Raw genomic sequence first — 27,907 nt, 5'->3', positions numbered from 1 at the left:
TGGCTAGGCCTTTAAATTTAACTTATTCAAGTGCTTCCTTCTCCATGTATGACTTCTCTAATTTTCTAGTCTATGATGATGTGACAGTTTTATAGTTTTTAAGCAGGAACACGTAAAGAGTAACAATGCAGTTTAGTGACACCTATACTGAATAAGGGCACAAGTTCTTTTTGCCCCCAAACTGGTAATATGACCTTATGCAAGTCACTCACTTTCAATGTGCTCAACTGCTGCTTCCAAATACCATCAGTTATTTCTTCCTCTGATTATATTAAATGATGCTAACTCTTCAAAAAACAATTAAAAGTGTGTGAAAAACAAAAAGCCTATCAACCAGAGAGGCAGAAACAGCAACTGTGATATTTTGGTATATTACTTTCTGGTATTTTTAATAGATACATAATTTATTTCTGTGATATACATTTTAACATAATTTCAGTCTCACCATATTTCCTGCTTTGTATTCTGAGTTTTATCACTTATAACTGTCACGGCATTTCCCTATGATATCCTTTGAAAACCCGATTTGTGGGATATTTGGATCTAGTGCGTTTGCTTCAGGTCTCAGGGAGTTCATTGTAGGGATAGACACGTTACTAAAAGAAGAACAGGATGCTCAACTACCCAAGACTAGTCTCATGGGAGCCCAAGAAAACTTAAACAAGCAAACATCACTGGACAACTGAGAATTGTTGTGGTGGTGGTTGTAATGATTGCAATAATTGGCATTTACTGAGTTAATGCGCCAAGTGCAATGGCTGAGCACCTTAACAAATATCTCATTTAATTATTACAACTGTCTAATATAGGTCCTATTACTACCTCCATTTATAGATTAGAAAACTCAGTGTTAGCCAAGTGAAACAACTTGCCCAAGGCCAACAACTGGAAAGTAATGGAGTGATTTGAAGCTTTGCTTCCATTATTATCCACAATGTAGAACTCTGATATGAGTTGGGAAGGTTAAATGATCTATGGAAAACCCTTAGCATATTACCTGACACACACTGAGTACTCAGTGAATTTTCATCCTCATCCTCATCTTCATCACCGCCACCACAACCATCAGTCTGATTACTCCAGCCAATTGTATTAAACTGCTTCATCAGCAACTGATCAGCCAGCGGACGGACTGCCCTCGGATCCCATTAGCTATGATTTGGGGGGTGAAGGGGTCACAGGTCAGTACACTGTCCTAGTATCATAAAATCCAATATTTATTTATTCAGTCCCCTACTATTTAACTTCACTCAATTATAAACTGTAGCGTGAGAGGTTTACACTGGATAATTTCTTAGGTTTCTTCTAGCTAGTTCTCAGCTGTAAGGTTTCATTTTATCCAATGTACAGATGGACAGGTTGAGATATGAAGAATCAAGTGATGGCTCTCAACAGACAGTCATCAGAGGCAGTTATGGGAAACCCAAAGAAGCCACTTGGTGCCAATTTTTTTCCATTTGTTAATGAAGTGCTTAAAGAAATATCTGTTGAAAATCAAGTACTAAAATGCTATGAAATAAAAAAAGAGGCCCTTGCTTTTGAAGAGCACTGCTTTAAATCAGAGAGAAAAATGAGCATGGAGCCTGTTACCACATTGCTCATGAACTTGCTTACAAATTCAAATTAGCAGCTGCTTTTGTAGTCAATTCTCACCAATCCATGAAGCAACAAATTACTTATTTATAAACACTAAGTTTGTAGTCTTGAATGCTAAACATTTTGAATATAAATTTTTTTAAAAAGCACAGTCCATACCTTCCAGAAATTATACACCTTTAGGCTAGTGCTAATATCAAGATAGGACAGAGTTGTTCGGTAAAGGAGAACTTCTTCCATTGTTAATATACCTGCAACTTATCACCCAATGGTTATTTAGAGCCTTGCGACTCTGAACCCCATTGTCTTTGAAATGTCATCCACGGTTCTGGATGAAACAAAATGGGGACAGCCCTCTTGTAAATCTAGCTTCTTTGCAATTCCTAAGACTTTCTAAATGATGATTCATTTGGTGTCTTCTCCCTGAATGATGAGACTACAGAATTCATTATCCCTACATGACCCTTGAAAAAATTCTAAAGCATTGTGGAAGGGATGAGCTTTCCCACTGGGAATGAGATGCCAGGGAGACAGGGTAGACACTACAGGAAACAGGAGTTATGTAAATTCTCTAAATGAAAATTATATTTTATGTTTGTTTAGAAGTATTTGTGAAGAAATAACTCCAAGTAAAAGCATTTTTTCAAAAGAGATGTCACTTCTATTAATGCTGATAAGTTAAAGGTATATATGGGCCTACAAGATGAGATAACATGGAGAATTTCAGGCCCTATTTGAGAATACAACCACCTGACTCCCATTAATGTTAATGAGCCTCTCACTGGATCATTCTAAAATTTTACCCCCATGGTCTGGTTTAAAGCATCAAGAGTCAGGAAATTTAGAATGAAAGCTGAAATTCCATCTTGACACTTTCTCTCTGATGTATATACTCCTATGAAAAATGTGCAGTATAGTGCAGCTTCAAGATACCACCTAAGTATTTGAGAATTCTAGAGAAAAATATAGCCTGTTGGGGAGCAGCAGGGGGCATTGGAAATACTGGATTATGAGTCAAGAGACCTGGATGCAGGAAAGTCATTTCATCAACTTGGGTGTTCACTTTCTCATTTCTATAACATTAAATTGTTGGACTAGGTTATAGTTAGGTTATAGATTATATTGTCTGATGAACTTTCTCAAGTAATTGTATCTGTATCATCTTGATGCCAAAAAAAATTACTGTGTACAGATAGTTGTACAGAATTGAAGGACTTCACTGGGCTATACAGAAACAGAGGAAAAAAGACCATAGACTATTAACAGCTAAATAAATGGTTGCTTTTAAGAAGATTGAGCAGAATTCCTCATACAGTCTAAAGATTGAGTGTTATGTCCATATTGTGAGTGGTTAAAAACTTACCTGTGGGGGCAAAAGTCTCATCTAAGGTGAAGCTATATTGGAGGAAAAAAAAAGTTGTAAAGTTTTACAGTGGGTTGACTTATGAACGGTGGATAAATTTATTTCATTTAGATCCCAATTACACTCTTAGTCTGATTACCTTCTAGAATTGTAAATGGATAAAATATTTACTTTTGTAATACTTACTATAGAGAACAAACCAGAGGCATAATCTGATGAGCACTTAGAATTATATTGTGATCTCTTAAACTATACTCCTCACCTACACAAATAATTACTAGTCATCCCAGAATATAAAAGAATCATATAGTTCTTTTCATTATAGAACCAGGGAGATTTTTCTAATCCAAATTATTATGCCAATAAGATATTTTGTGAGGTATTGAATATTATGCCTGGGTTTCAAAATATAAAAGTATAAATGACATAAGACCATAAGTCATTTGTAAGCTTGATTGCATCAAGACTCGGGGCTTTTCAACCATTTATGAGAGAATCAAGCCCTGTTACCCTAAGGCCATCATTGAGTGTAATGAATGGACATCTCCCTACTATCTGGAATGGTGCTACTTCTGTTCATGAGATGAGGAAGACTGAGAGAATAGTTGGTCAAATCACCTTCCACATTCTACAGTTCAGATGAAGAAACGTGGCTGAGAAAAGCCCCAGGTGCCCAAGTTAGATGATACCAGTATTTAGTTTTTCTTTGATGTCCATAAAAATATTCAGTTCAGTTCAGTTCAGTTATAAAGGCAACTGAAAATGGCAGATAAAAATGGTGAAAAAGATGAGATCTACAAAGTCTGATTGAACACAGGAGGATCCCGACTCAAACATCAGCCCAAGGGTTGGACTAAATGACTTTTAAGACTCCTTGTATCTGGGTTCCTTTGATTTTATGACTCTAAAGACCTCTTCAAAGTCTTCTGATACAATGGCTTTTGCTTAGTGCTTTCATCAAAAGCCTGAGTTTTCTACTCCACTTTAGCCTTAGACAGGTGACCTGGAAATCAAATGATACCCAGATACTGGAATCCTTGATAGCATGCCTTCACCCAGCCTCCCACCAATTTAGACAGAAATTCTCACAGATGACCCTTTATGCTCCTCAACTTTACCATCCAACTCGTTATTTGTAAATGTAAAGTCTATGACAGACCGGAAATGATCCTCCTTCTAATTTAACCACAACCAGGAAAGCTTAATAAAACAAGAAGTTTAGATAGGAGGATAGCATCCTTCATGAGCAAGCATACTGAGACGAAAAATGTCACTATAAGACCCCTCCCCCCATAACTCAGTGGTTCCATATCCGAATAATTTCCCCCTCCTCTCAAATGTTAAAAAGTCTTCCCTCTTTCCGGTGTCCGTGTACTGTTACCTCTGTTGGTGAAAGCATTCTTTTCTCCTGGAAAGTGCATGACAGGGTGATTTTCTAAGAAAATCTGACTGCCCTGTTCACATCAGATGGATAGCACATGAAGTGGAGTGCGGTCCCTTTGTTTCCTTGTTAGCATCACCTGGTTCCTCTATTTGTAGAGCTGCAATAAAAACAGCTTCTTTACTGTGCGTCCTGTTGGTTTATACCAACCATGTCAGGTCCATAAACCATGGTATATTAAAGTGTAATAGACTGTGTAAAGAATACTGGGAAGATATTCCAACCTTTATCCCTTGCCCTCATTCCACACTTTACTACCTCCCAGATGGGTATCCATAAATATGACTTAATTATGTTTGGCATAAAACCCCCACTTTCTTTGAAGAGTGACGTCCTTCTTCAGCCACTTTCTGTGCATGGATACTACCCTCTTGAGGATAAAACCTTGAATATTTTGGTACATTTAGATGATAAGTGTTGTTCATGGCCAGAATACTTTCTGGAAGTGGCATTTATAAAAACTTGACATTTTTTGTAATTACTCTATTTTAAAATTGTAAGTATGATACAGACAAAACTCAAGGGTCAGTGTTCTTTGTATCTGCGATCAATCATCCTAAATAAGATCTGGATGAAAATCAGTACTTTCTCACTGTTTGATTCTATTGGACTCTCTTCTACTTTGTTGAAAAAAGAAAACAAAGATTAGAAATTGTGTGGCAGGAAATGGGCTCTGATCCCCCAGTGGGGAGGTAATGAGCAGGGGCTGTGATCTGCTGGTGTGGGTCCCTTGCTCTCACTTTATTCACCTGTCAAATAAGTGGAGTACCTACGAGGCATTAAAGTTGAGAGACACAGATTTTGAAATTCCATTATGAAATAGATTTTGGTTGCTGCCCTCAAGAAGCACCGAGTCTAATCAGAAAAGCAGACTGCCAGCAAATGATGTCAGTACTGTGCCCCGCCTATGTGAACATGGTTTTGTGGGAGCTGCGCAGAAAGAGCCACTCACCACTCAGTGAAGGAAAGGCCCCCGTGGAGGTCTTCATGAAAGACGTAACTTTTTAAAGCTTGGTTTTTGAAGGAAGAAAAGACGTTTACAGTAGGGGTGTTTGGGAAGGAGAAGGCAGGGAGGAGGAGGAATTCAGAGCAGAAGAAACAGTGTCCCTAAAAATAAAGGTACAAAAAAAACAGGTTGAGTGGCGGGAACAGCAAGGAGTCCCACTTGCCAGGAGCATAGCACATGTTGTGAGAAGTAGCAGGAGCCAGGTTGTGAAGGGCTTACTGTGCAACGTGAGCGTACTTCATCCTGGACAGAGGGGAAGCTGATGAGCACATAAGCACAGCAGTGGCGAAGTTCAGTTTGCCTTTTAAGTTGGCAATTCAGATGCAATGCAGAGAACCGGGTTTCCTGTGCCATGCAAGGAACCCGTTATAGATCAAAGAGCCTAGAGGTTAAAGAAGGTATCTTTGCTCTCAGAAAACTACCTTTTTAAAGTAGACCCCAACATCATTATCTTTCACTTAGTATAGTATATGAGAGGTGGTTCAGTTAATCAGGTCAAAGTTTGAGAACTCAACAATGACGAAAGGGAAAAAATCATAAGCACCTCACACCTACCCACCTGACTCCCAGGTAAATTTGCAAAATTATATATCTGTCTTTCTTTCCTGAGGATTAAATAAAACAAAAATGGGCTGAAACAGCAAATAAAATGACCTTAGGTCCGACATAGGAAACACCCTCCTGGAGACAAGCCTTAGGCACCATGGTAAGGACATCGGCTTTGTGAGTAAAATGGGAGAATAGTGAGGATCTGACACGGAAATGATCACAAGCAAAATTATCCTCTACTGAGGGTGGTTGTAGACATTCTTAAGAAAGAAAGGAACGTTTGCTTGAAATTTTGTATTACTCATTCCAAAGTCAGACAGCTGGAATAATGACTACTAGCATTTCCTTCTAGCCAATCAAATAATAAATTGCTACCATTTTTGAGTGTCTAGAATACATTAGTCGCTATGTTAACCTCTCGTGTTCAGTACCTCCAAGGGCCCAACCACCTTACAGCGTAGATCTTATCATTCCAGTTTTATGAGTAAGGCTCAGAGGAGTTAAGTGACTTCCACAAGGTCTTTCAGTTAATAAGTGACAGGGCACAAATTCAACCCAGACCTACCTGACACAAAGCCCAACTTCTTTCCACTATGCTACATCTGCATTTAACTTGGTCAAAACAGCCATCCCACTGGAAGCTTGAACCCCCAGAAGTCTCAACAGGACATGGAGCCATCAGAGGTCTGACTTGCAGAGATTCTGATTCAAGCAAGCATCGGCCCCTTTTCACGTAGCCTTCATGTATCGGTGCGCCTAGGCATCATCATCTTCATTTTGCAGAGACGGGAACTGAAACGTGAGACTTGTCCATGACACTTAAGTGGCAGAGCTGGGCTTAAAAGTTGGAATTTAACTATGCTGAGTTCTGCCTCATTCAGTTGGCCACAGTACTGAGGAGTTTCACAGTGGTTATTATATGGCATGACTTTATGATAACTAATGAGACAATGGCTATCAGTGAAAACAGAATTCCAGGAAACAAAATTCCAAGGTATTAAAGCTTTACACAAAAGCAAATGGTCTTTATTCAGTAAAGGCTGCATTAAATAAAATCCTCATATCTTTTTTTTTTTTTTTTAAAGATTTTATTTATTTATTTGAGAGAGAGATCTCATGAGAGGGGGGAGGGTCAGAGGGAGAAGCAGACTCCCTGTTGAGCAGGGAGCCCGATGTGGGACTCGATCCCGGGACTCCAGGATCATGACCTGAGCCGAAGGCAGTCGCTTAACCAACTGAGCCACCCAGGTGCCCAAATCCTCATATCTCTTAAACAAACAAACAAACAAAAAGCCTTCCAAAGAAGTCGTGTTGCTTTCTCTCTGTGACATAGAATTATGAAAAATATTGTTCTTTAAAGGAGAGAGTTGGAGTTTAAGAAAAGCAACACAGTTCTACCAATGACAGAAAAATTATAGTATGCATAGGTAGGTCGCCGAGCAAACTTGCCACTCACTGTTCTCCAAGGACTTCCAGAAATTCACATCATTACAGTGTGTCCACAGCCTGGATAAAGAAGTTCAGAAGACAGAATTGATGTGGAGTGAAGCTTCTCATTTTTAGTACTCTGATTTGTTTTCCTTATTGCTTTTATTATCTTTTTTTTTTTTAATTTATTTATTTGAGAGAGAGAATGAGAGAGAGAGAGAGAGAGCACATGAGAGGGGGGAGGGTCAGAGGGAGAAGCAGACTCCCCGCCGAGCAGGGAGCCCGATGCGGGACTCGATCCAGGGACTCCAGGATCATGACCCGAGCCGAAGGCAGTCGCTTAACCAACTGAGCCACCCAGGCACCCTGCTTTTATTATCTTAAAATGTGAGACTGTCATCATCTTAAGCAACGACTTTATTCCTCTGATTTGTAAAATCATCATATTTAGTTCATTGGAGACAATGAGACAGCCTCTTGTGGCAGAAAGAGAAGAGAGAAGAGCAAGGTTGGGGATGCCTGTTATTTCTCTACCTCCCTGGGCCATGTCAGTATCTGACAACTCCTCCAAACTTAACTCTTCTAAGAAGCCTACCCAACCCCCACCACACACGTAGTAGGAAATGTAAGCTAAAAAGGAAGCACCTAAAAGCTAATGTCCGTGGGGCTTTGTAGAATAGAAGACTAAGTAAATCCCACACATATTTTCAAGGCCACTGCTAGTCAAAGCTGTAGGGTAAAGACAATTTGCACCTAAGACTTACCATCTTCCATTAGACATCGTCTCCCTTTGGGGTGCCTAGTACCTGTGTGGCATGCTGTGGCTGCCCCGGGCACCTTAATTCAGTAATCCATATAAAGTGTCCTACAGGCAACAAGCCATGCTCTGGAAATATTTGTTGCTACCCCTTATCAGAAACTTACACTGGATCTTTTTTGCTCAGGTTTAATTGCCTGTCTTCCCCAACTAGAATGAAAGTTCTATAAGGATCTTTGCTTTCTTCACTGGAGGATCCCAAACACCTAGAATAGGGTCTGGCACATGGAACAAAAGAACAAACCTACCTATGTCATTATGTCAGTTGCTACTAATGGCTTAAGTCAGAGCTTGCAGAACCAGATATGGCCAACAGGAATGTTCCCTTTGTCCTACATAGTATTTGAAAAAAAAAATTTTTTTTTTAAGTCGGGACCATTCATTTAAAAATCTTAGCTTCTCTGAAAAAGGTGGAAGATCTGGTAACAATGGCAAGTGCCTGCCCTCCCTTACATGGGGCGTGGCCTTCCCATTTTCCTACCACGGCCTGTTGGCTTCCCTACACCGAGACTGTCAGTTCCAGTATTGAGAAGCAAGAGATAGAATTTTAGAATATTAGGATTCTTTTACTTGGCCTACAGTTGCCTTATTTGCTGCTGATACTAGAATTTGAGTTTGTGACTCCAGTCTTTAAACATTTTCCTTCCAGGTAATGTGTTTTTGTTTTGCTTAGAGCACTTTGAAGACTGAAAATGTATAATGACATGGTCAGAAATGTCACACGTTTTGATGGGAGAAATATTTTAGGCTGGTAGAGCTTCCCCGTCGCACCATGGAAGTGGCTGCCTTTTCTCTCTGTACGTAGGCCCTTTGCTTAGGAAAAAGTAAGATCTCTAGGTTCTTCTCATTTTCCTGAAGGCTCTTTCCTCCCAAACCCTCAGAAGTTCTACAGTATGCATTGGGCCTCTTAGTAACACCTCTTTTTAAATTTTGGATGCTTTTTTTTTTTTTTTCCAAATACCCATATTTAGAGAGCCATTCCAAAATCTTACTGAATGCTTAATTCCTTGTGGAAAGGGTATTTCTCGTCAGTGAATTTATATGCAACGACCGCTTTATAGTTCTACTTACCGCCTGGAAGTAGCCGGTTAGAAACCACCTGGTGAGGGAGAACAGCAAAGGTGCTCCAGGAAGATCAATCAGGCCTCAAAGGAATTTTTCCTTGTGTTTGGCCATGTACATAATTAAGAATCACTGGGTAAGAACAAACTACTTGTTTGTTTCACATGTTGGAGGACTTGGTAGTAGGAGAGACATAGGTCACTTCTGTCTGACTGGTTAAGAATGAGACTAATTCACAGAGACTCCTACGAGGAGGATGGGGGAAATCATACTGCAAAAGATGACCATAACTATGATTTTACCTAAAATGGTGTCATTATCAAAGCAGAATTATTTTTTTAAAGATTTTATTTACTTATTTGACAGAGAGAGAGACGGTGAGAGAGGGAACACAAGCAGAGGGAGTGGGAGAGGGAGAAGCAGGCCTCCCGCTGAGCAGGGAGCCCGATGTGGGGCTCGATCCCAATACCCTGGGAACATGACCTGAGCTGAAGGCAGACGCTTAACGACTGAGCCACCCAGGCGCCCAAAGCAGAATTATTTTAACATAAAAAAAATCATTTTTGTTAATTGACACTTATTGGACTTCGAGGTAATAGTGTATAACTTTAGCCTGACATTCTTATTTAGTCTATGTTTGTATTCTAAATATCAAGTTTTGGGATGCCTGAGTGGCTCAGTCGGTTAAGCATCTGCCTTGGGCTCAGGTCATGATCCCAGGGTGCTGGGATCGAGTCCCACATTGGGCTCCTTGCTCACTGGGGAGCCTGCTTCTCCCTCTGCCTGCCACTACGCCTGCTTGTGTTCTTTCTCTCTCTCTCTGGTAAGTAAGTAAGTAAGTAAGTAAGTAAGTAAATAAATAAATAAATAAATAAATAAATAAATAAATAAAATACCAAGTTTTCTTTTTAGGAAACCTAGTATCTTTCTTTTGAAGCAACATTTGTCCAGCATATGCATTTTTCAACTAAAATAAGTTGTTTAATATATAGGCACTCTTCCTGTGTTTAAGGCTCAGCAGAAAACAAGCCAGCTGAAGTTGCTTCTCTCCTTGAGCTTACCTTCAATTGTCATATAATAAATGCATGAGAAAACGAATAGTCTGCCAGGTAGATAGAGGCTGGGCAGGAAAAAAGGTAACGTGTGGAGGTTGAGAGAGTTGAGGGAGGGGACAGGGATATGTAGCAAGGGGTGATCTTTTATTAAGTGAAGTCAGAGAGGGTAATATCTGAGCTGAAACCTGAAAACAGTAAGGGAGCCAGTCATGCACAGACTGTGGGCAGGGTGCAGCAAGTGCAGAGACCCCTTAATGCGCATGCTCAGTGTGCTCAAGCATCAGCAAGCTGGCAGAGAGACTGGAAAGAAATGAGCATGGGAACGAGGGAGTGATGTCACAGAGGAGCCAGTGAGCGGAACTGCAGGGCCTCATGGGACATTGTGAAGATGTTAAAGGTTATATCAAAGGTGATGACAAGCCTTTGGAAGGTTTTGAGTAGGGGAGTAACTTGATAAAATTGATGTTTTAAAATCAATGATGAAATTGATGATGAGGTACTAATGATACCTTTCATGTCGTTTATTGATCATATATTGTGTGCCAAGCACTTGATATATATTATCTAATTTAATCTTGTATGATATAGTATGACGGTAGTCACTGTGGCTATTCGTATAGGACAGATGAGTCCATAACTATGCAGTTGGTCATGAGTAAATTGACCACAGTCACACACGTAGTACATGGCAGAGCTAAGCTTGGTAAAATAGTGGTATTTCAAAATCCTTTAATATCAGATGCCTGGGTGGCTCAGTAGGTCAAGCATCTGCCTGCGGCTCAGGTCATGACCCCAGGGTCCTGGGATCAAGTCCCACATCGGGCTCCCTGGTCAGCAGGGAGTCTGCTTCTCTGTCTCCCTCTGCCTCTCCCCCCTGCTTGTGCACTTTCTCTCTCTCTCAAATAAATAAATAAAATCTTTTAAAAAAATCCTTTAATATCTTTCATGAAGTATCACATCATAGGCCTTAGTAGATAAGACTGATTTTCTTTTCTTGTTCATTTTATATCATTGTAGCCTTAAATGGAAGAAACCTTAAGGCTTATGTAGATTATGACTTGCCTATTTTTCTAGACATTTTTAAAGTGAAGAAGTGTTATTATCATGTATAATAATATCTTCTGATTAGAGAGAATGATATGTAAAAGCACCACCCAAAAATGAAACCTCCTAAATAAATAGTTCCTACAGAACACTGGTTCTTGATCTATAAATTCAGAGTTGTATCTCAGTATCATGGATTTCCTTAGTAGTCTTAAGTATTTTTTTTTCAAAGCATTTAAAAACAGTATTTTGAGAAAGGAGACCATAGGCTTCCCCAGACTGCCAAAGGAGCCTCTGGGTGTAGAGACAGTGTGTGCAAGTGTTCCAGTGAATTTGTGTGAACCCGAGCAGAACAGCTGCAAATGGTTCTGGGTTTCTGATGTTTGGGGAAGGGTGGGGAGAGTGCCAACCAAGTATGTGCCAAAGCTCACAAAGAGGCCAGCTGTGGCTGGGGTGACCACATGTACCAATCTGTCCAGGATTGCTCCAATTTATGTTTTTGTCCAGATGTAATTATTAGTTATCACCTTCTTTCACTCTCAAGAGTGTCCCAGTGAGAACAGTAAGTTATATGGCCACCATTAGCTCTAGCTATTCTCAAGAAAGCAAGGGTGGGAGATGTAGCCAGTTGAGAACTATCTCCAGGACATGTGGTAGGGGCTGCCAACCCCTGCATTCAGAATTATTTTGATAACCCATGGGTGTAATCAAAGTTAGAAGATTTAGCCAAAAGATATGATGGAAGAAAACACTGTTTTAATAATAATTATTTCTCGTTCACAGCCAAAAATGAGCATAAAATGGAAGAAAGTCACTTGGAGAATGCACAGAAAAGGTAAGTGGCTCTGACTTGGCCTTAGTCCTTTCTTTGGCTAGCTGTTCCTTTTTATGAGTGTTATTATTAAGTGCAGTCATTTTGCTCTGCAACCATCACCACCGTCTGTCTTCAGAACGAACTCATCTCCAAATAGAACTCTGTACCCATTAAACCATAACTCCCCCATTCTCCTCCCTTACCCCGGCTCCTGGCAACCATTATTCTACTTCCTGTCTCTGTGACTTTGACTACTCTAGATACCTCATATAAGTGGAATCAATACAGCATTTTTCATTTTATGACTGGCTTATTTTACTTAGCATGGTGTCTGACTAGCCATTCTTTTGGCCCCATTTGTTGAGACTATACATCCGTGAGCAGTAAGATTCTATCGGGAGATGAAGGGAAAGCACTATGATAAGACTTGGAAACATTTCTCCTCAAAGAGCACAGAACCATTGAGAAGTGATTGACAAGCATCACGTCATGACACTCTCTGCCTCTCCTCCATTTCTCTGCTCCTGAGCCACTTTATGGAAGTTAGGAACAACGTGATCCTTCTTAGCATTACAACTAGATTAAACCAATTATGGCAAACATCTAAGAGACTTATTATGTCTTTCCTCAGATCTGAGAGGATACGGTAAACAAGGGGCAAGTGGGGAGGAGGGACTGACCCCTATATATAAAAAGTGCCTCCGAAATTGGAAGAGACCTCAGGAGTCTTCTGTTCTACCCGTCACCCACTTCAGGCCTCTTCTTTGCTCTTCTCTCTCTTAATAGACAGCAGAATGGAACCATCCAGTTCACCCAGTAATCAGTGGCTCTGGTCCCTGATAGAGGATTTTATTTTTGTCTGCTGACCAGGTTAGTCAGCTTGGCTATGCCTCTACTCTTAAAAGGGTGAGTGAGAATATACTGAGGCATTCTCATTTTCAGCACAGAGAACCGAGATACATTTTGCTGGTGTTAATTCTAGAAGGACTAGAAAGTTAAATGAGAGGTAGGGGTAGGAAGTAGCCTATAAGGACAACGAACTTTACAAATGTGTGAAGAGAGGAGTTAATTAAACGCAACTGAACAAACTCTAGAAACAAACCATTTCCTCCTGTCCAGCCACAATTTCCAAGAGTTCTTAAAGCCTACAGACAGCGCTGTCAGCTCTGCTTCAGCGGGCGCCAACATCTTGCCCTGCTTCCAACTGCCAATCAAATTAAAATGCAGATGAAAGTGAAGTTGAGGCAAATCCTGCATTTTTCTAATTGCAGACATGTTCTTGAGTCAGGATTATCAAGTAAGCATGATCATCTTTAAAAACCAAAGCAATCCCATGATGATGGTTTTAAAGATTTTTGTGCCCCTTGATTGGCCTTATCCCTATATTAAGTTTTCCCTTCCTCCATGTATAAAACGAATATGTCTATGTTACGTTCTGAAAAGACATCCACACCTTGGTGTCAGGTCAAACAGAAATTTGGGTTTCCAGGGTGGATGTCATATTTCTAATATTTCTTCAAGATTCTTGCTGAAGGGAAAGGGGGCCCACCTTCGAGGGGCCGAAGCTGCTGCTGTGCATTAGCTATGCTGAGGGGGGTCATAAATTTTGGTTGTCAGCGTTTTCCGTGACTTTGTGGTGAAGGTAGTGTAGCTTTCATGTCATACATGAAATATGTTAGATCCCATCTTTAATGTAGAAACCACAGTTGTTTGCTTGCACTTTTTAAGGAGGTTGGTGGTCAGTGTTGCAATATTTGTGTGAGATTTAGTAAATTCTTCTGTTTTATTCTCAAGAGAAACAATTTACTCTGAGGCCACGACATGTTTGCTTTTCCTAAGCAGTTTCTAAAGGCCTGCATGTGAAACAGTAAGGGGACGTGTCCTGCTTTGGCACCTCAACACTAAAAAGTAAAACAGCTCACGTCATTACCAGCTCTTTGATAGTGTCGTCGTTGTCTGTGCTTTAAAAATATTTAGCTGAATTACAAAGATAGCAATCAGATAAGGAATTGGAGCAGAGAGGAAAAAAAGGGAATAGAGCGAAGGAAAGAAGTTTTATGAAACATAACATATGATTAGAAATCAATCTTCTAAAAGTTGAAAGCTATTTGAGAGTTATCTGCTGACAAATAGAAATTTCAGAAAGCACGATGGCCCCTTTGTCCATTGGAGAATATTAGCCTGGCTGTTAAATATCAGCAGTTTTCAGGAGGACAGTAGTCTAGACCTTATGAAGCAGTCGTAGGCTCATATTCTAGCCCTTTAGCTTCTCCTTGAACGAAAGGATAACCCCAAAGTCAAATAAGGCACATCCTCAGAGCAACTTCCTCTTTGTCGAAGTTGCAGAGTGCCAAAGCCAGGCCATCCCCTGGGACTTTGTTTTTGCTCTGGTTCTTCTGAAGAGGTTCACTTGCTTTCTTAGTTTCTAAAACACATGGGGGAGGGCAGGGAGGGAATGCTGAAATTCAGTATTTCCTTTAGTCTCTGTCCCCTTCGAGGGTTAGCAAGCAAGGCCTCACAAACCCCCAGGGTGAGAGGTGGTGAGGGTACGTGGTTAGCTCCAGCGTAGGCTGGGAAAAGTGAGGCCTCCAGGATGACGACATGCTTTTCTGAAGCTCTGTGATAACCTACTGAACAACACTGGCATTCTGTGAACAGTCACTGGTATTTGCAGCATCTGGGTCTCAGGATCTAGACTCCAGATATTGTGAGGGCTGCTGAGGTGATCTGTGAGGCACAGGGACTGGAGTTTCTGTCCTCTTCACTATATCCTGCTGGGAAATCATTTGCTCCTCTGAATACTAAGAGGGAAAGACTTTCTCTTCTCTATTAATGCACAAATAAGTATGTTTCTGTATCAAAGGTGACCATAAGGAAGAGAAAAACGATGATGATGTGCTCTGCTGGGGGGGGTGCTCCTGGGGGGCAACTGTGTCTAAAGTGGAAACAGGAAAAAAAAAAGAAAAGAAAAGAAAAATGCCTGTGTTGATGAGCACGAGCAACAGAAGGGTGGAAAAATCATTTCACTGAGAACTGGGGGACCCGAGTGGTAGGCCCAGCGCTGCCAATGAATAAAGTCATTCAATCTTTCCAGGTCTCTGTTTTCTTGTCTCTAAAATGAGAACCTTGAATGAGTTGACCTATTACATCCCTTCCAGTTCTAAAGCCCCATGACTCTATAAGAAATTCATGGCCTCTTCCCATCGGTTACATAACCCTCTACTTGTGTATTTCCACACCACAGTCAATATAATTTTCATTTTGAATGAAATAAAAGTATATGCCATAGAGCGTAGTACATTTGGTTTTATCAGTATTTTGACTGCCACAGAGTTAGGCGTCGCCTGACATTGCGACTTTCTTCCATTACTGGTTTTGTTCCAAATTATGTATGTTTGGAATTAGAAGAGAGTCCCTTAAGAAATGATTGTAGTTATTGCCTTTCTCTACTTATGCACTTCCAATCTTTTAATAACTGGGAGCCAAAATTCCCTGGCCAGTAGTTTTAATTTGCATTAAAAACAGATTTATTATTTACAGAAGCACAAAGAATTTATGGGACTCAGAGTTGCAGCCCCAGCTTGGATCTCACCTAATCATAGCCATGGAATCAATTAACAGTTCATCTGTGAAATGTGATAAAATCTTATGAGATACATATTGCCCAATAACTGAGAACGAGATGAAAGTATTCTCCATAATAGTGACGGGGCTTCAGGGTTTTACAGTTGCCATTGAATGGAGCTCCATTAGAAACTCAGGATTCAGGATGGCCACAAAAAAAAAAAAAAAAAACCACTGTGTCTGAACAGATGATAGAGCACTGAGTAGTAAACGTGGCCAGCCATTCCTGCTTTGATTAGTTTCCAACACCCTAGAAAAAGGGGCCATTTATTTAAGTGTTCTTGCTCATGGCAAATGAGCTTGTGAGGCTTTGGGTGGGTGAAGGTTGGGGGTGGGGGACTAAGTGCCGAGCTATAAATCGCTACAAAGCTAGAGCCTCCAAGAAGGGCTGCTTGGGAGGCCTGAGCAGTCTGGTGTGCAGTGAGCCTCCATGGGGTAGGTCAGGAGATTCGGAGCAATGCCTGAGAATCGACTTTGGAAAACCTGGATCCTTTCCTGACCAGATTAGAGATTGTCTTTCCAGGATCAAAGATGGTTTTTCACCCAAACCTTGCCGTGCCTTCAGTTCTATCTCTTTTTATGCCTCGGTGGTTTGTATTCTTATAGCATATCAAGCTTTAAAATGTAACCTTCTTAGAGATCACCTATTCTAAGTCTTATTTTACCCTTGAGAAAACGGAAAGTCTGATGCTGAATGACTGACCCAAGATCAAAAAGCCAGCGGATGGCAGAATAAGGATAGAATAGTCTCTGGATTTTCCATGAAGTGCTCAATAGATTAATTATTCCTGATGGGCTGTCTAACTGACCACTGCTAAGGCTGCAGAATCAATATGTCATCATTATATGTCCATGTACTCATTAAACATAATATGAAGAGCTGGTAAATGATGTGGATTTGAGATGAAGAGCAAACTCATAGCTTCACCGGCATACCACCTGGAATCAGACATGCTCATTTTTATATACATAAAATGTGACCAGGAGTATCAGATTGAATTTCTTGGAGAAGTGGTTTAAGTAAATAGGTTTTCTGAGGCTCTGGATAAGCCACAGTCACTATGAGGCTGGGCTTCTGTCTTAGAGAATGAATATATGGTAAATGCCCCCCCCCCCCCAGCAATCCTGCCCTGAGGGTATGGACAGTTTCTCACCCCCCACCTCACTGTTTTTTTCCCCCTACCTGTTGCAGTTTTGAAACAACAGTAGGATATTTTGGGATGAAGCCAAAGTCCGGTGAGAAGGAAATCACACCCAACTATGTGTTTATGGTATGGTACGAATTCTGCACTGACTTCAAGACCATTTGGAAGCGGGAGAGTAAAACTATATCTAAAGAAAGGTAAGGTTCTAATGGAGTCATATCAATACCCCTTTCAGGAATTGGGGAAACTGCCTTGTCAAAGCTCACCGAGGGAGCGCATTTTACACGCATCAGGATTTTCTTTCAGACCAAGTGGACATTGAGGAAAGATTATTGCCTGAGGGCTCACGGGGAAATCCACACAAGCAGATAGCTCACGTGGTCTGATAAGTTACACTTTCTTAACCCCTTCCAATTACTAGCTAGTAAATGAAAGGGGAGCTGTGCTAATTTGCAACAGATTGCTTCTCTGTGTATTTTCACGTTGGCCCAGGCTAAATGAGGCAGCCTTGCTGTCGCAGACAGTACAGACAAATAAAAGTGAATGCTTTTCCCATTAATATACTGAACTTGCATCAAAAGGAAATCTCTGAGACTCAGGCCACACTTAACACAGTGTTGAAGCCCCGCTCTGGATTTACAGCGCCACTTCTGACTCCTCGTATCCTGCTGAGGACATCAAACTGCTTGCCGCTCAGCCTCATTGCAGCCTCCCGATTTTATTAGTTGGGGGTAGGAGAAAAATCTCCACTCTGAATACAAGGGGAGAGAGAGAGAGAGAGAGGGAGGGAGGGAGGGAGTTCATTCTACTTAGAAAGAGACTAACTTTGGCCCTGCTTATCAGAAAAAAAAAAAGCATTTCTGCTTGATCACTGTTTTGATCAGGTCGCCACTGTTCTACAAAGGGTGTCATGCATTTAAACTTCAAAAAGGTCTTGCTGTACTGTTGCTGCACGACAGAAGTATGAGAGTGTCATTCAAAGCGGAGTAGGAGACAAAAAAAAAAAAAACTACAAATTAAGGGAAATGGCTTATCTATAGCATCCATATCTCGCTAAACATTGAGACCTCGAATTCCGTAATTCAGTATTTTTGTTCTTTACTTCGTGATCAGAGAAAAGGCATATACATAATATATCTGCACGCTCACACATACAATACACTAATATGTTTCACGTTAAAAAGCTATTTTTAAAGGGATGAAGGTTTAGAGATTTTTGACCCAGTATTCCTGAGTCTCTAAATATTTTCCTCAGGGTTTTTTTTTCTGAGGAAGTCAAAGACCTTTAAAAATGCTTATCAGCATTTCTCTTCCACCATTACTTGTTTGAAAACATGGGAATTAAAGTGAGTGGATCCATTATATAAATAAAGTGAAGCAAAAGAATAGTTGTGACATTGTTAAGAAAATAGATGGTTAATAATAACGTGGAGGAGGGATGCCTGGGTCGGTTAAGCGTCTGCCTTCTGCTCTGGTCTTGATCCCAGAGTGCTGGGATCGAGCCCCGCATCGGGCTCCCTGCCCAGCGGGGAGCCTGCTTCTCCCTCTGCCTCTGCCTGCCGCTCCCCCTGCTTGTGCGCTCTCTGTCAAATAAATAAAATCTTTAAAATAATAATAATGACAACAACAACGATAATAATGTGGAAGAAAAAACCCTAAAACTCTTGGAGTCTGACTTCTTGCTCTTGCCCCGCAGTTGCTTATTTGGCCTTTTCAGCTTACCTAAGCTCCTGTGGCACAAATTCTGTGCTGTGAGCCCCATAGGAAAGTGATAGAGCCGAGCTCCTGCAGCCGCTCGGCAGGCAGCTCTCGGCGCCCACACCCGAAGGCCAGGCAGTCCAGCAGGGCGTCTGGAATGGACAGCCCAAAAGATCTTGTGCCTCAGATTCTGAGCGTCACCCTTAGTGAATTTGTCCTTCTAGTTGGAGCCCTAGTTTAGGAATCTTCTGTTGAAATATTGAACTGTTGTCCAAATTAAGGAGTTTTCCCCCATCATAGAACTTCGAGCAAACTAACTGTGAGTCTGACGTGGCGGTGGGATCCACCCGTCCTTCAAAGCACTGCTCCCTGCTAGCCACCAGCCCGTCCAGCGCTGCTTCCTGGGTGCAGCTAGGGAATTGCCTGCTTCACACTCTGTAAACCAACACCTTTCAAGGGTCATGACTTCACAGGACCCTTCTCAGTTCTCCTCACTTAGCAATTTCAGGGGTCTCTCCATTCCAGCCGTGCTTTTGCGAGATGGATCACCAAGGTTGCCAACCTAGAAAAACATCTCTGAAGTTAATGACAGCTCATAAAATATTTTTGGAAGCAGTTTGTTTACAGAAATCTACTTGTTAAGAAATGTTAGCACATTATGTATACAACTGTTCATCCGGTTAAACAAACTGATTAATATCCAGGGTTTTCTTGTGATGTGAGGATTTTTTTTCATCGTCCTCTACCTGCTAAAGACTTTAGCTTTTAAACTGTTGGAATCACATATTCATTATGCTAAAATAAGCAAATTAACTTGAATTCTTCCATTATAATTACATGAGAAACAACATGATCGCTTTGTCTTGACACCCATTTAATCATGTCCATTATTATTAATTTTTATTATACTTTTCCAAGAAATCCCAATAAAACTAAACATCAGGAGGTAACATCACATAATACAAAGACATCCTCAAAAAGGAAATTCAAAACCAAATGAAAACCTGAGAGCTTGTAATTATTAGGGAAAAAAAAAAAGCTGTAGTTTGGGATTCCTTCAGAAGAAATTTCACCTATTTGATTTTTAAATATATTCGAAGGCCAGTTAAAATCCCAAAAATCACTGGGACAAATTAAGGAGAAATAATAATATTTTCAAAGGTGTAAATTCACTTCCCAAATGAAATGGAAGTGTTGAGAACTACTTTAGGCCACTTGTAATCAATTTGTGGTGGTAGAGAATATTTACTTCTTGTTCTGCTTAACATGGTTTCCATCAATACACATTAGCTCGATGCAAAATTGAAATGGATGCAGCTTCATAACAGGGTGACAATTTCCCCCTCATAAAACCCAGAATAATATCTAAACACACAAATGACTGTCTTATAAAAACATCCAATGTTTTTGTACCTTGTGAGTGAATGATAAGCTGTAGCATTAAGCTGGTGTCGGGATGCAATTCTGTTTTTGAGTAGAGGAGACATAGTATTTCACTAGGGATATGACTTACCTGCAGATTAAGTATATCAGTAGAAGAGCAAGCTACTATATGATGGTATATTAATGTCATTAAATTGTTCTTGGCATTTAAGCCAGTATTAGGCAAAATAGCAACTTCTGTGTCCAGGCACAAATCCAGAATGCCCTAGTCCCCAGACATTCGGTCTATGGCCCACCCAGTTCTCATGCTGTCCCAAATACTGGAACTTATCCCTGCAGTGAAATGTACCAGGCCCCTCTTTTACCCCTTCTGATTACAGGGAGTGCTCAGTAGTGCAAAAAAACCTCTAGGTGGAGAGTTGAAAATCAACATTTTTTTTAATTTTTATTTATTTATTTTTTTTATTATGTTATGTTAAGAAAATCAACATTTTTATACCAATAATTTGCTATGTGATCTTGCGCCAGTTGCTTATTGTGTAGGGGACACAATTATCACATCTGTAAATATATATATTGAGATGATCTCTTCTAGCTAGTAATCTCTATGAATCTAAAAACTACTTTTCTAATATTCCAAGAAGCAATATATTTCATTTCTGAGATAATGTCTCCCACCTTTACTCTTCAGCTCATTAGGGACTGTATTAGAAGACTTTCTAGCCAAGGTCTGGCGGTAAGCTGCAAAGAGATCTGGGAGCAGGGAGAATTTTCCTTGCGCTCTTGGTTGGTAAATGTCTGTAGCCAACTTGCCTTGTGCCCTGAGTTCTTCCCCTACAATAGTAATGTTGGTCTTGGAGACACCATTTTTTTTTTTAAAGTATGCACACAAAAATGTTTTCCTCTGCTCATGTTTATCTAACATTGCATTTAGGGGTTTATTAAAGTTCATTAAAATTTTTACTCTCAGAGGCAGCTTTGCCTCATTTTACCTTTTCATGTACTTTTGTATTTGTGCTTCTTGATATCCAAACACTCAGTGAATTTTTGTAACACACATTTCTTCCACCTATTAAATCAATAGATTATCCAAGCATATGCATAATTACAAGGAGGTAACCTAATGTTTGCTACTTTTATAAACTACTCTTTACTCATTTTCTGCTTTTTCTTTTTTTTCTTGTTTAATTACTCCAGGATATAGGACGCTTTCTTATGAAATGTTTCACTACTTTGGATATCTTAAAACTGCTCCCCACACCTCCCCACACATGCCCACGCATGCACACATAGAGACCACAAACCACTAGGACCCACAAAATGAGCTATGAATTTGCAAAAGGTAAAGAAGTCTCAGGGGATTCATGACTCCAGGAATAAAATCTTGGCAAATAATTCACTCTGAGCCAAAGCAAACCTTAAAAGTGCCATTTAAAAAACCCATAATGGGTAAGTAATGAGTGAATAAGGAGTTTGGTGAGTTTTATGAAAAATGCAAATAAGAACTCTCATTATACACATAGCTATAATTTACACTATGGGGGGAATGGATGGTTACGTTCTCATTTTTAGTTCAGCTAAATACCAACAGGGTTTCTGTTCTAAGTATATTACTTGCCGCGATTATGGTTGATTATGCAGTTGGCATACTCTTGACAGCAGATAGTTCAGAGCTGTTGTGGGGTTATCCCAAAAGCTGTCCTCACAGCTCCCTACTGCTCAGGTCACTTTAGGACCAGGAGTTGGAAACTTAGACAGGCTGTCACTCAGCCCACAAAGGAGTCATTGATCACAGTGTAGATGTTGCAGAAATTCCTCTCTTTATATGATAAAGTTTTTCCTGGAAAAAGTTCCATAAACGAAAATTGTTATTTATTGAATTCTGCTTTCCTACTGACATGCATACATGGTCATTACAGTAACTTGTAACAAGTTAACGTTCTCTTCCCTAGCCCTCTGTTGTATGGTCAAAGGGTCTGTGTACACTTACCTGCTAAGAAGCTTCGTATTTTGAAGGACCGCTGCAGTAATACAAATAATCACCCCCTAGTAAATTGGCAAAACTTTGCATTTTTCTAAGTCACATTTGGAGACAGTTCTGTACAAATATACAAACAGTAAATGTCCCAAAGAGCTGACTTATAAACAGAATTATCATAACCACGAAGAATAAAACCTGCTTATTGCCCAAGCAATAAATTTAAAACTACTTCGGCAGAATATTCCATGAATAAAGAGAGGAGATGGGAGACTTAGAAATGGCAACAAGTATAGGAGCATTGATTTCAAAAAAACTAACACACCTCTTTTGACCCTCTGCCTTCTGGAAACTACCATTCCATCTCTTTCCTTTCCTTTCTAGCTTCTTAAAAGAGGAGTTCTTTGTTTATTCTTACTTCTTTTTTGTTGGCACACACTGCCTTCTTCCTGTATCAGTAAGGGTAAAGCCTCAGCTGCCATAGCAAAGGCCAAAATAATGGTTGCTTAAACAAGAAAAACTTATTTTCCTTTTGCATAAAAATCTGTGAAAGCAACCACTCCTCCTTCATCTCCTTCATTAGCTCCTCATTTTCTTCTATTCCTCAAGAGCGAACCTTTCCCGAGGTCCAGATGTCAGTGTTCCTCTTTTCTGCTTGGCACCCTCTCCCTAGCTAGTCCCGTCTATTTTCATAGCTTCCCCTACCGGCTCTGCCAGCCCCTCCCTAGTCTTCTTCCCCAGACCCAAACTCTGACTCCCGTCTTAGACCCAAATCTCCTGTTGCACACTAACCATTCCCACAGGATGCCCAGCCTCCAACTGCAATTCAGTAAGTCCCCGTTGGAATGTATTCTCTCTCACCTGAGGCCTGCTCCTGTCGGGTTCCCAACACTTTTGTCTGCATCGCTATCCTCCTTCTTAGCAGCCAAAAGCAGGCTGAAAACCTGATTCATCCTCAACTCCACGCAATCATTTTCCACCTGTTGCTGACCTCTCCGTTTTGCCTCCTCAGTGGTTAATCTTCTGTACCTTGTTTTCGCAGTGGCTCTGCCCTCGTTCAGGACCTCAGCTCTCACCTGGATTATTGGAACAGCCTTCTGTTCTCTCTACCTATGTGTTTCTGTTTCCTCTCTAATGTCCCTTAATATTATATCCAGTTCTCTTCCTAAAACAGAAGTTAGATTACATCTATTTGTTTAAACATAGTCTGTGGTTTTCTATTACTGACAAAATAAAGGGAAGAGAATTGGCCATGGTTGGCACTTATATTCATTAACTTGTGTCCTTATAACAGCCCGGAGAAGAGGGTGTATTACTATTCCATACAGGAACACAGAAGAGAGTAAATCAATTGCCAGCATCACAGTTTCACTAGGAAGCAACAGAATGGAGATAAAAGACGGAGGTCTTCTTTGACACTAAAGCTTGAGCTCTTTTTTAAAAAAAGATTTATTAGAGAGAGAGAGAAAAAAAAGAGAGTGCGTATGCGCACATGGGTGTGAAAGGAGCATTGGGAGAGGGAGAGAGAAGATCTCAAGCAGACACCCCGCTGAGTGCGCAGCCCAATGTGGGCCTTGATCTCACAACCCTGAGATCATGACCTGAGCCAAAATCAAGAATTGTAGGCTCAGCTGACTGAGCCACCCAGGCGCCCTAAGCTTGAGCTCTTTCAAGTATTCCATATTCTCTCCCAAATTAGAGCATGAGCTTTCAAACCACTTGCCTTTAATTCACTTTCCAACCTCATTTCCTGTAGCCTCATCCTACATGTCCCCACCCTGATGACTCACTGTTTCTCGCACCTGCACATTCTTGCCTTGTGTTCTCATTGGATAATTTCTTTACACTGTATTGTCCCCAGTTATTTCCTACTGGTTAAATTGGGCTCAAAATGTAGTCATTTGTTAAAGACTACCTTCAAAACCAGCTTCTCTAGAAAGTTTCTGAAATGCCTCTAAGTAGAAAAACTACTTCTTCCTCTCATCTCTGACCCCATGTTTTTATTTTTGTTTTTGTTTTTTAACATCCTTTAGAACTTAATTCATTCCAACTTGTTATTTTAGCAGTTTATGCGTCTTTTCCCACCTCTAGGACATAAACCCATTCCTTGTATATGTTCTATGGTGCACTCTCCAGCACAGAGCCTAATAATTGTTTATTGGCCTAGAAGGGACTTCACAACATTGTACAACATGATATTAAGTGGAAACTGAAGATCTGGGGTGGTGTAAGAATTTGGGGGAGGAAGTACTCCCCAAGAAATGTGGAAGTTAGGGAGGACTTTAGGAAGATGTCAGGACCACACTGAGCAGAAAATTGTAGAGGGGATTCAGAAACCAGTGGAAGAAGGTTGGAGATCAGCTGCTCCTAAATCTGCTGCTAGGTCTTTCAAATCACCTGGAGAGCTTTGTCAAAAAGGAAATAGATCTACTGCGTCAGAATCCAAGTGGGGTGGAACCCAGCAATCTGCAGTTTCAGTGAGCTTCCCACAGTGAGGGCAGAGCAGGAACTCATTCTGTATTTGGTTGCTTCAATAGATGCCTTAGTTTCACCCATCCCTTGCTTAAATATATGCGGTGAGTTTTGGAAGTGGGAGAGAGAAGGACTGCTCCCTTATGTTGTTCTGTGTTGGTTTTTACTATGTTCAGCCAAGTTTAGGAACTGCTAGACTTAGGAGATCTTGAAGGTATATTCCAACCCTGACGTCCTGTGGTGTTAGGTAGAAAATAAGCTGGGCATTGACAGAGCAGCTGAATTAAGCTGCTTAGAGAGGAAAGGGGTAAGGACATTCTTGGAATCACATGGCAAAGGCCTGGACTTGGGAGTCTTAGGACCCATTTTGGAGGAATCACACAGCGTGATTTCTGGGGCCAGCCTAAGTGCCATCTTTTCTGCATGTCCTTCTCTGGGTACTTAGTCCACATGTGTCTGTCATAGTACAGATTCATAGCATGTAATCAGCTTGATTTTAACACGTACTTTTAAAGTATCTATTACGTCTTTAATGCTATAAAACTTATGAGACCCTATTCTGAAAGGATTTAATCTACTGATCACATATTGCCTCCTTCATGAAATATTTCCCAATCTCTGTGAGTTATCTTTTCACCACAACTCTGGGGGGTTACCTACCGTCCCTTCAGTTTTGGCATTAGTGATTTCTTTCTCATTCATTTAGTTATAGACATTTTCTCCCTTAAATGAATCGTGAGCCCTAGAAGACAAGGGCAGTGTCTTATGCTTCTTTGTTTTCTCTCTTGCACCTTGTATTTCCTTATACATAGTAGGTGCTCAATTAATATTTGTTAAACAAATAAATGATCCCTGTGTTTTCTTTGCCTTGATTTTGAAATTGAAATTGATTATGGGATTTGATTACAGGATTTGCTGTTGAAATTGATTACAGGATTTGCTGTCTGCTATTGATAGATGAGACATCTTATTTATTTGGATTTTGGTAATAGAATTCCCTAAATATATCCCATATGGGTTGCTTATGCCCAAGCATCTAAAATCTTAATAGCTTTGTTAAAGAAGATAGACATGTTTAAAACAAGAAAGATTAGTCAATGGGGTAAAACAATCACCTTCTCTGTTCTTGGCTATATGACTTTCAATTTATCTTAAAAAAAAAACAAAAAACAAAACTAGAAAAAAACAAGGAAGTGAAGATCCTTGGGATACATGGCTATGCCAAGCCTCCAACCTTTTTGGAGCTCAAATAAGAACCCGAGAGAGCATCTGTCCGCACTCTATTTCCTTGGCTTGGCAGACAGCAATGGAAACCCGCAGTAAGTCTCCTTCATTCAGCTAGAATGTATCTAAATTGCTTATCTGTGGGAGTCCTGACGGCTCCTGCCTTGGGCAGAGACTAGATGGAATAGGGGCCTGCCTGGGTAGTATGATTTGAGGGGCGCCAGAAAGGCTGCCCTGCTCCACACAATCTCCCTGTTTCCTCACCCTTTTTGTTTCGGTCACCCTGTGCCAACAGGTTCTAATCAGTTCTAGGTTTTTGTGAAACTTGGTAAGTGGTATAGTTCCAAAACCAAAAAGTGGGGGAGTTGGCATCAACAAGCACATGCATGTCTTCATTATCAGGATTGGAAAGGTCTTCCAAAGACTAGCTGTGCATTGCAATTAAACTTGCAGATTAATGACACAGGGCCGGCTTTGGTTTGCAAGCTGTCTCCCAGATGCCCCTCCCTGAATGAGGAAACAGTGCTGTTACCTTTCACTCTGCACCTACATCGCTGGGGCGGCTCGGGGTGCTTCGTCTACCAAGTGCAGAGTGATTGGCTTTAACTGCTCATGCATTCCAGGGCAAGTCCAGGGACCACCCCCCCCCCCACTTCCACTCCCCTGTGGCCTGGGGGAGAAGCTCTGCAAAACGGAAGAGGCCTTTGTTCTGCAATTAATCATTTGAAGTCAAAGTATGTTTGGGTACTACAAGTGATAGCCCACAAACACTGTGAAGTGGCTGATGGTGTAGCTGGTGAAATTCGGTCTCCAAAAGGACTTCCTTCATTATGAATAGAAAAATATCTTAGGAATGAGGTAGGGAAAGATTGTCAAACTTAGGAAGGAGAAGTGATGGGCTAATTTATCACAGGATAACTTTTAGAGACTAGATTCTGATGTGTAAGGAGCTCAATCTTTTAAGTCAAAGACCTGTATTACTTCCCTGCTGGTCTGTCTTACCATGGCCACTGGTGAGAATGACCTGGGGACCCTGGGGGTGAAGGGGTAGTCATGGTCAAGGGTCAGACTCTGAAGAGAGAATGAGCGTAGAGAAGTGTGGGTCTGTCCAAGTATATTGGCCTGTCGGCCTGCCTGAGATAAATGATTTGCGGGTTATCCATTATTTCATACTGTCTATTGCTCTCTTCTCTGAGTTTTATTTTCTTACCCTTTGGAAACATTCCACATACACTAGTCAGTGGTGTTTTCATCGGCTACTGCTGTGAGGAAGAAATTTCCCTTTACGTTGAGGAGTTAATGAGTTTGGTCTTGGTGTTGTTTGTTTTTTACTTCAAGGGTGAAGAGTGACTTTACTTATTTCATTGACTTTCATAAATATTATCCATGTGTGATAGTTATACCAAGAATTCAATAACACTTAGTGAGGGAGTACTGTCAAAGCGGATAGAAATGAGCGAGCTTTCCACAGCCCCTGGCAGGTCTCCGCGATTACCCTTACTTATTTAGAACCAAAGCTGGTCGTTAACCCCTTTTCCCCTGGTTGTTGAGAAACAACCTGAAGACAGTACTTTTTAGAGACTTGAGAAATATCAGAATATCACAAGATCTGTGCAAACTCCACAGAGTGCACAGAGCCTGACTGCTAATGTCCAGGCTATTGGGCACTGACTGGAAGGCTAGCCTGATAGCTGTGTCCTTCTAAAAGCACATTATAAACAACCCCTGTGCTGTTAATGCTGTCTATCCTGCAGGTAATCCTAATGAGGAAAATACCAAGATATTGCCTTTTCCATCCAAAGTGCCATAAACCCTGTGGTATTGAGCTTTCTTAAGCAACAAAGCCACTTCCACACCTCCCCAAAGACCGTGTAGTATTCTTTTGTTCCTTGGCCTGATACTGCTTTGTTCAAGGCTGCAAGGAGATCATGGCACAGGAGTGAATCACCAGTTGGTATTTCATCTTTGTAGCTTCTTATACCCTTTCCCTGACTTTTTCTCCTAAAAGGAGACCATAAAAATATCATCATTTGCTTATAGAAGAGGCTGTTCCTAATAATTATTGGTAAAGCCAACCTGCATTGGGTAGCCAGACTGGCAAGTTATTTATTTTATAAGTGAGATCTTCAGTAGGTGCCAACACCTACCTTCTTCATCCCACAAAAACTTTATCCACTATTCAGAGGTTCCTAGGCCAGAATTTACTAG

At 40.7% G+C, this 27,907-nt stretch overlaps 1 protein-coding gene across 3 annotated transcripts in view; it reads left to right on the top strand.

Moving 5' to 3' along the window:
• FMN1 (formin 1) overlaps window positions 1–27,907 on the top strand; it is a 430,597-nt gene that overhangs the window by 375,208 nt on the left and 27,482 nt on the right. For all 3 annotated transcript variants that reach the window (XM_078053416.1, XM_078053419.1, XM_078053417.1), the window contains 2 exons: window positions 12,145–12,196; window positions 16,992–17,141. In XM_078053416.1, coding sequence (XP_077909542.1) covers window positions 12,145–12,196; window positions 16,992–17,141 — 202 coding nt within the window. The remainder of the gene's footprint in view (window positions 1–12,144; window positions 12,197–16,991; window positions 17,142–27,907) is intronic.

This window comes from Halichoerus grypus, chromosome 8 (genome assembly GCF_964656455.1).
Source record: "Halichoerus grypus chromosome 8, mHalGry1.hap1.1, whole genome shotgun sequence".
Classification (NCBI taxonomy): domain Eukaryota; kingdom Metazoa; phylum Chordata; class Mammalia; order Carnivora; family Phocidae; genus Halichoerus; species Halichoerus grypus.
This window is presented reverse-complemented; position numbering and strand designations above follow the sequence as displayed.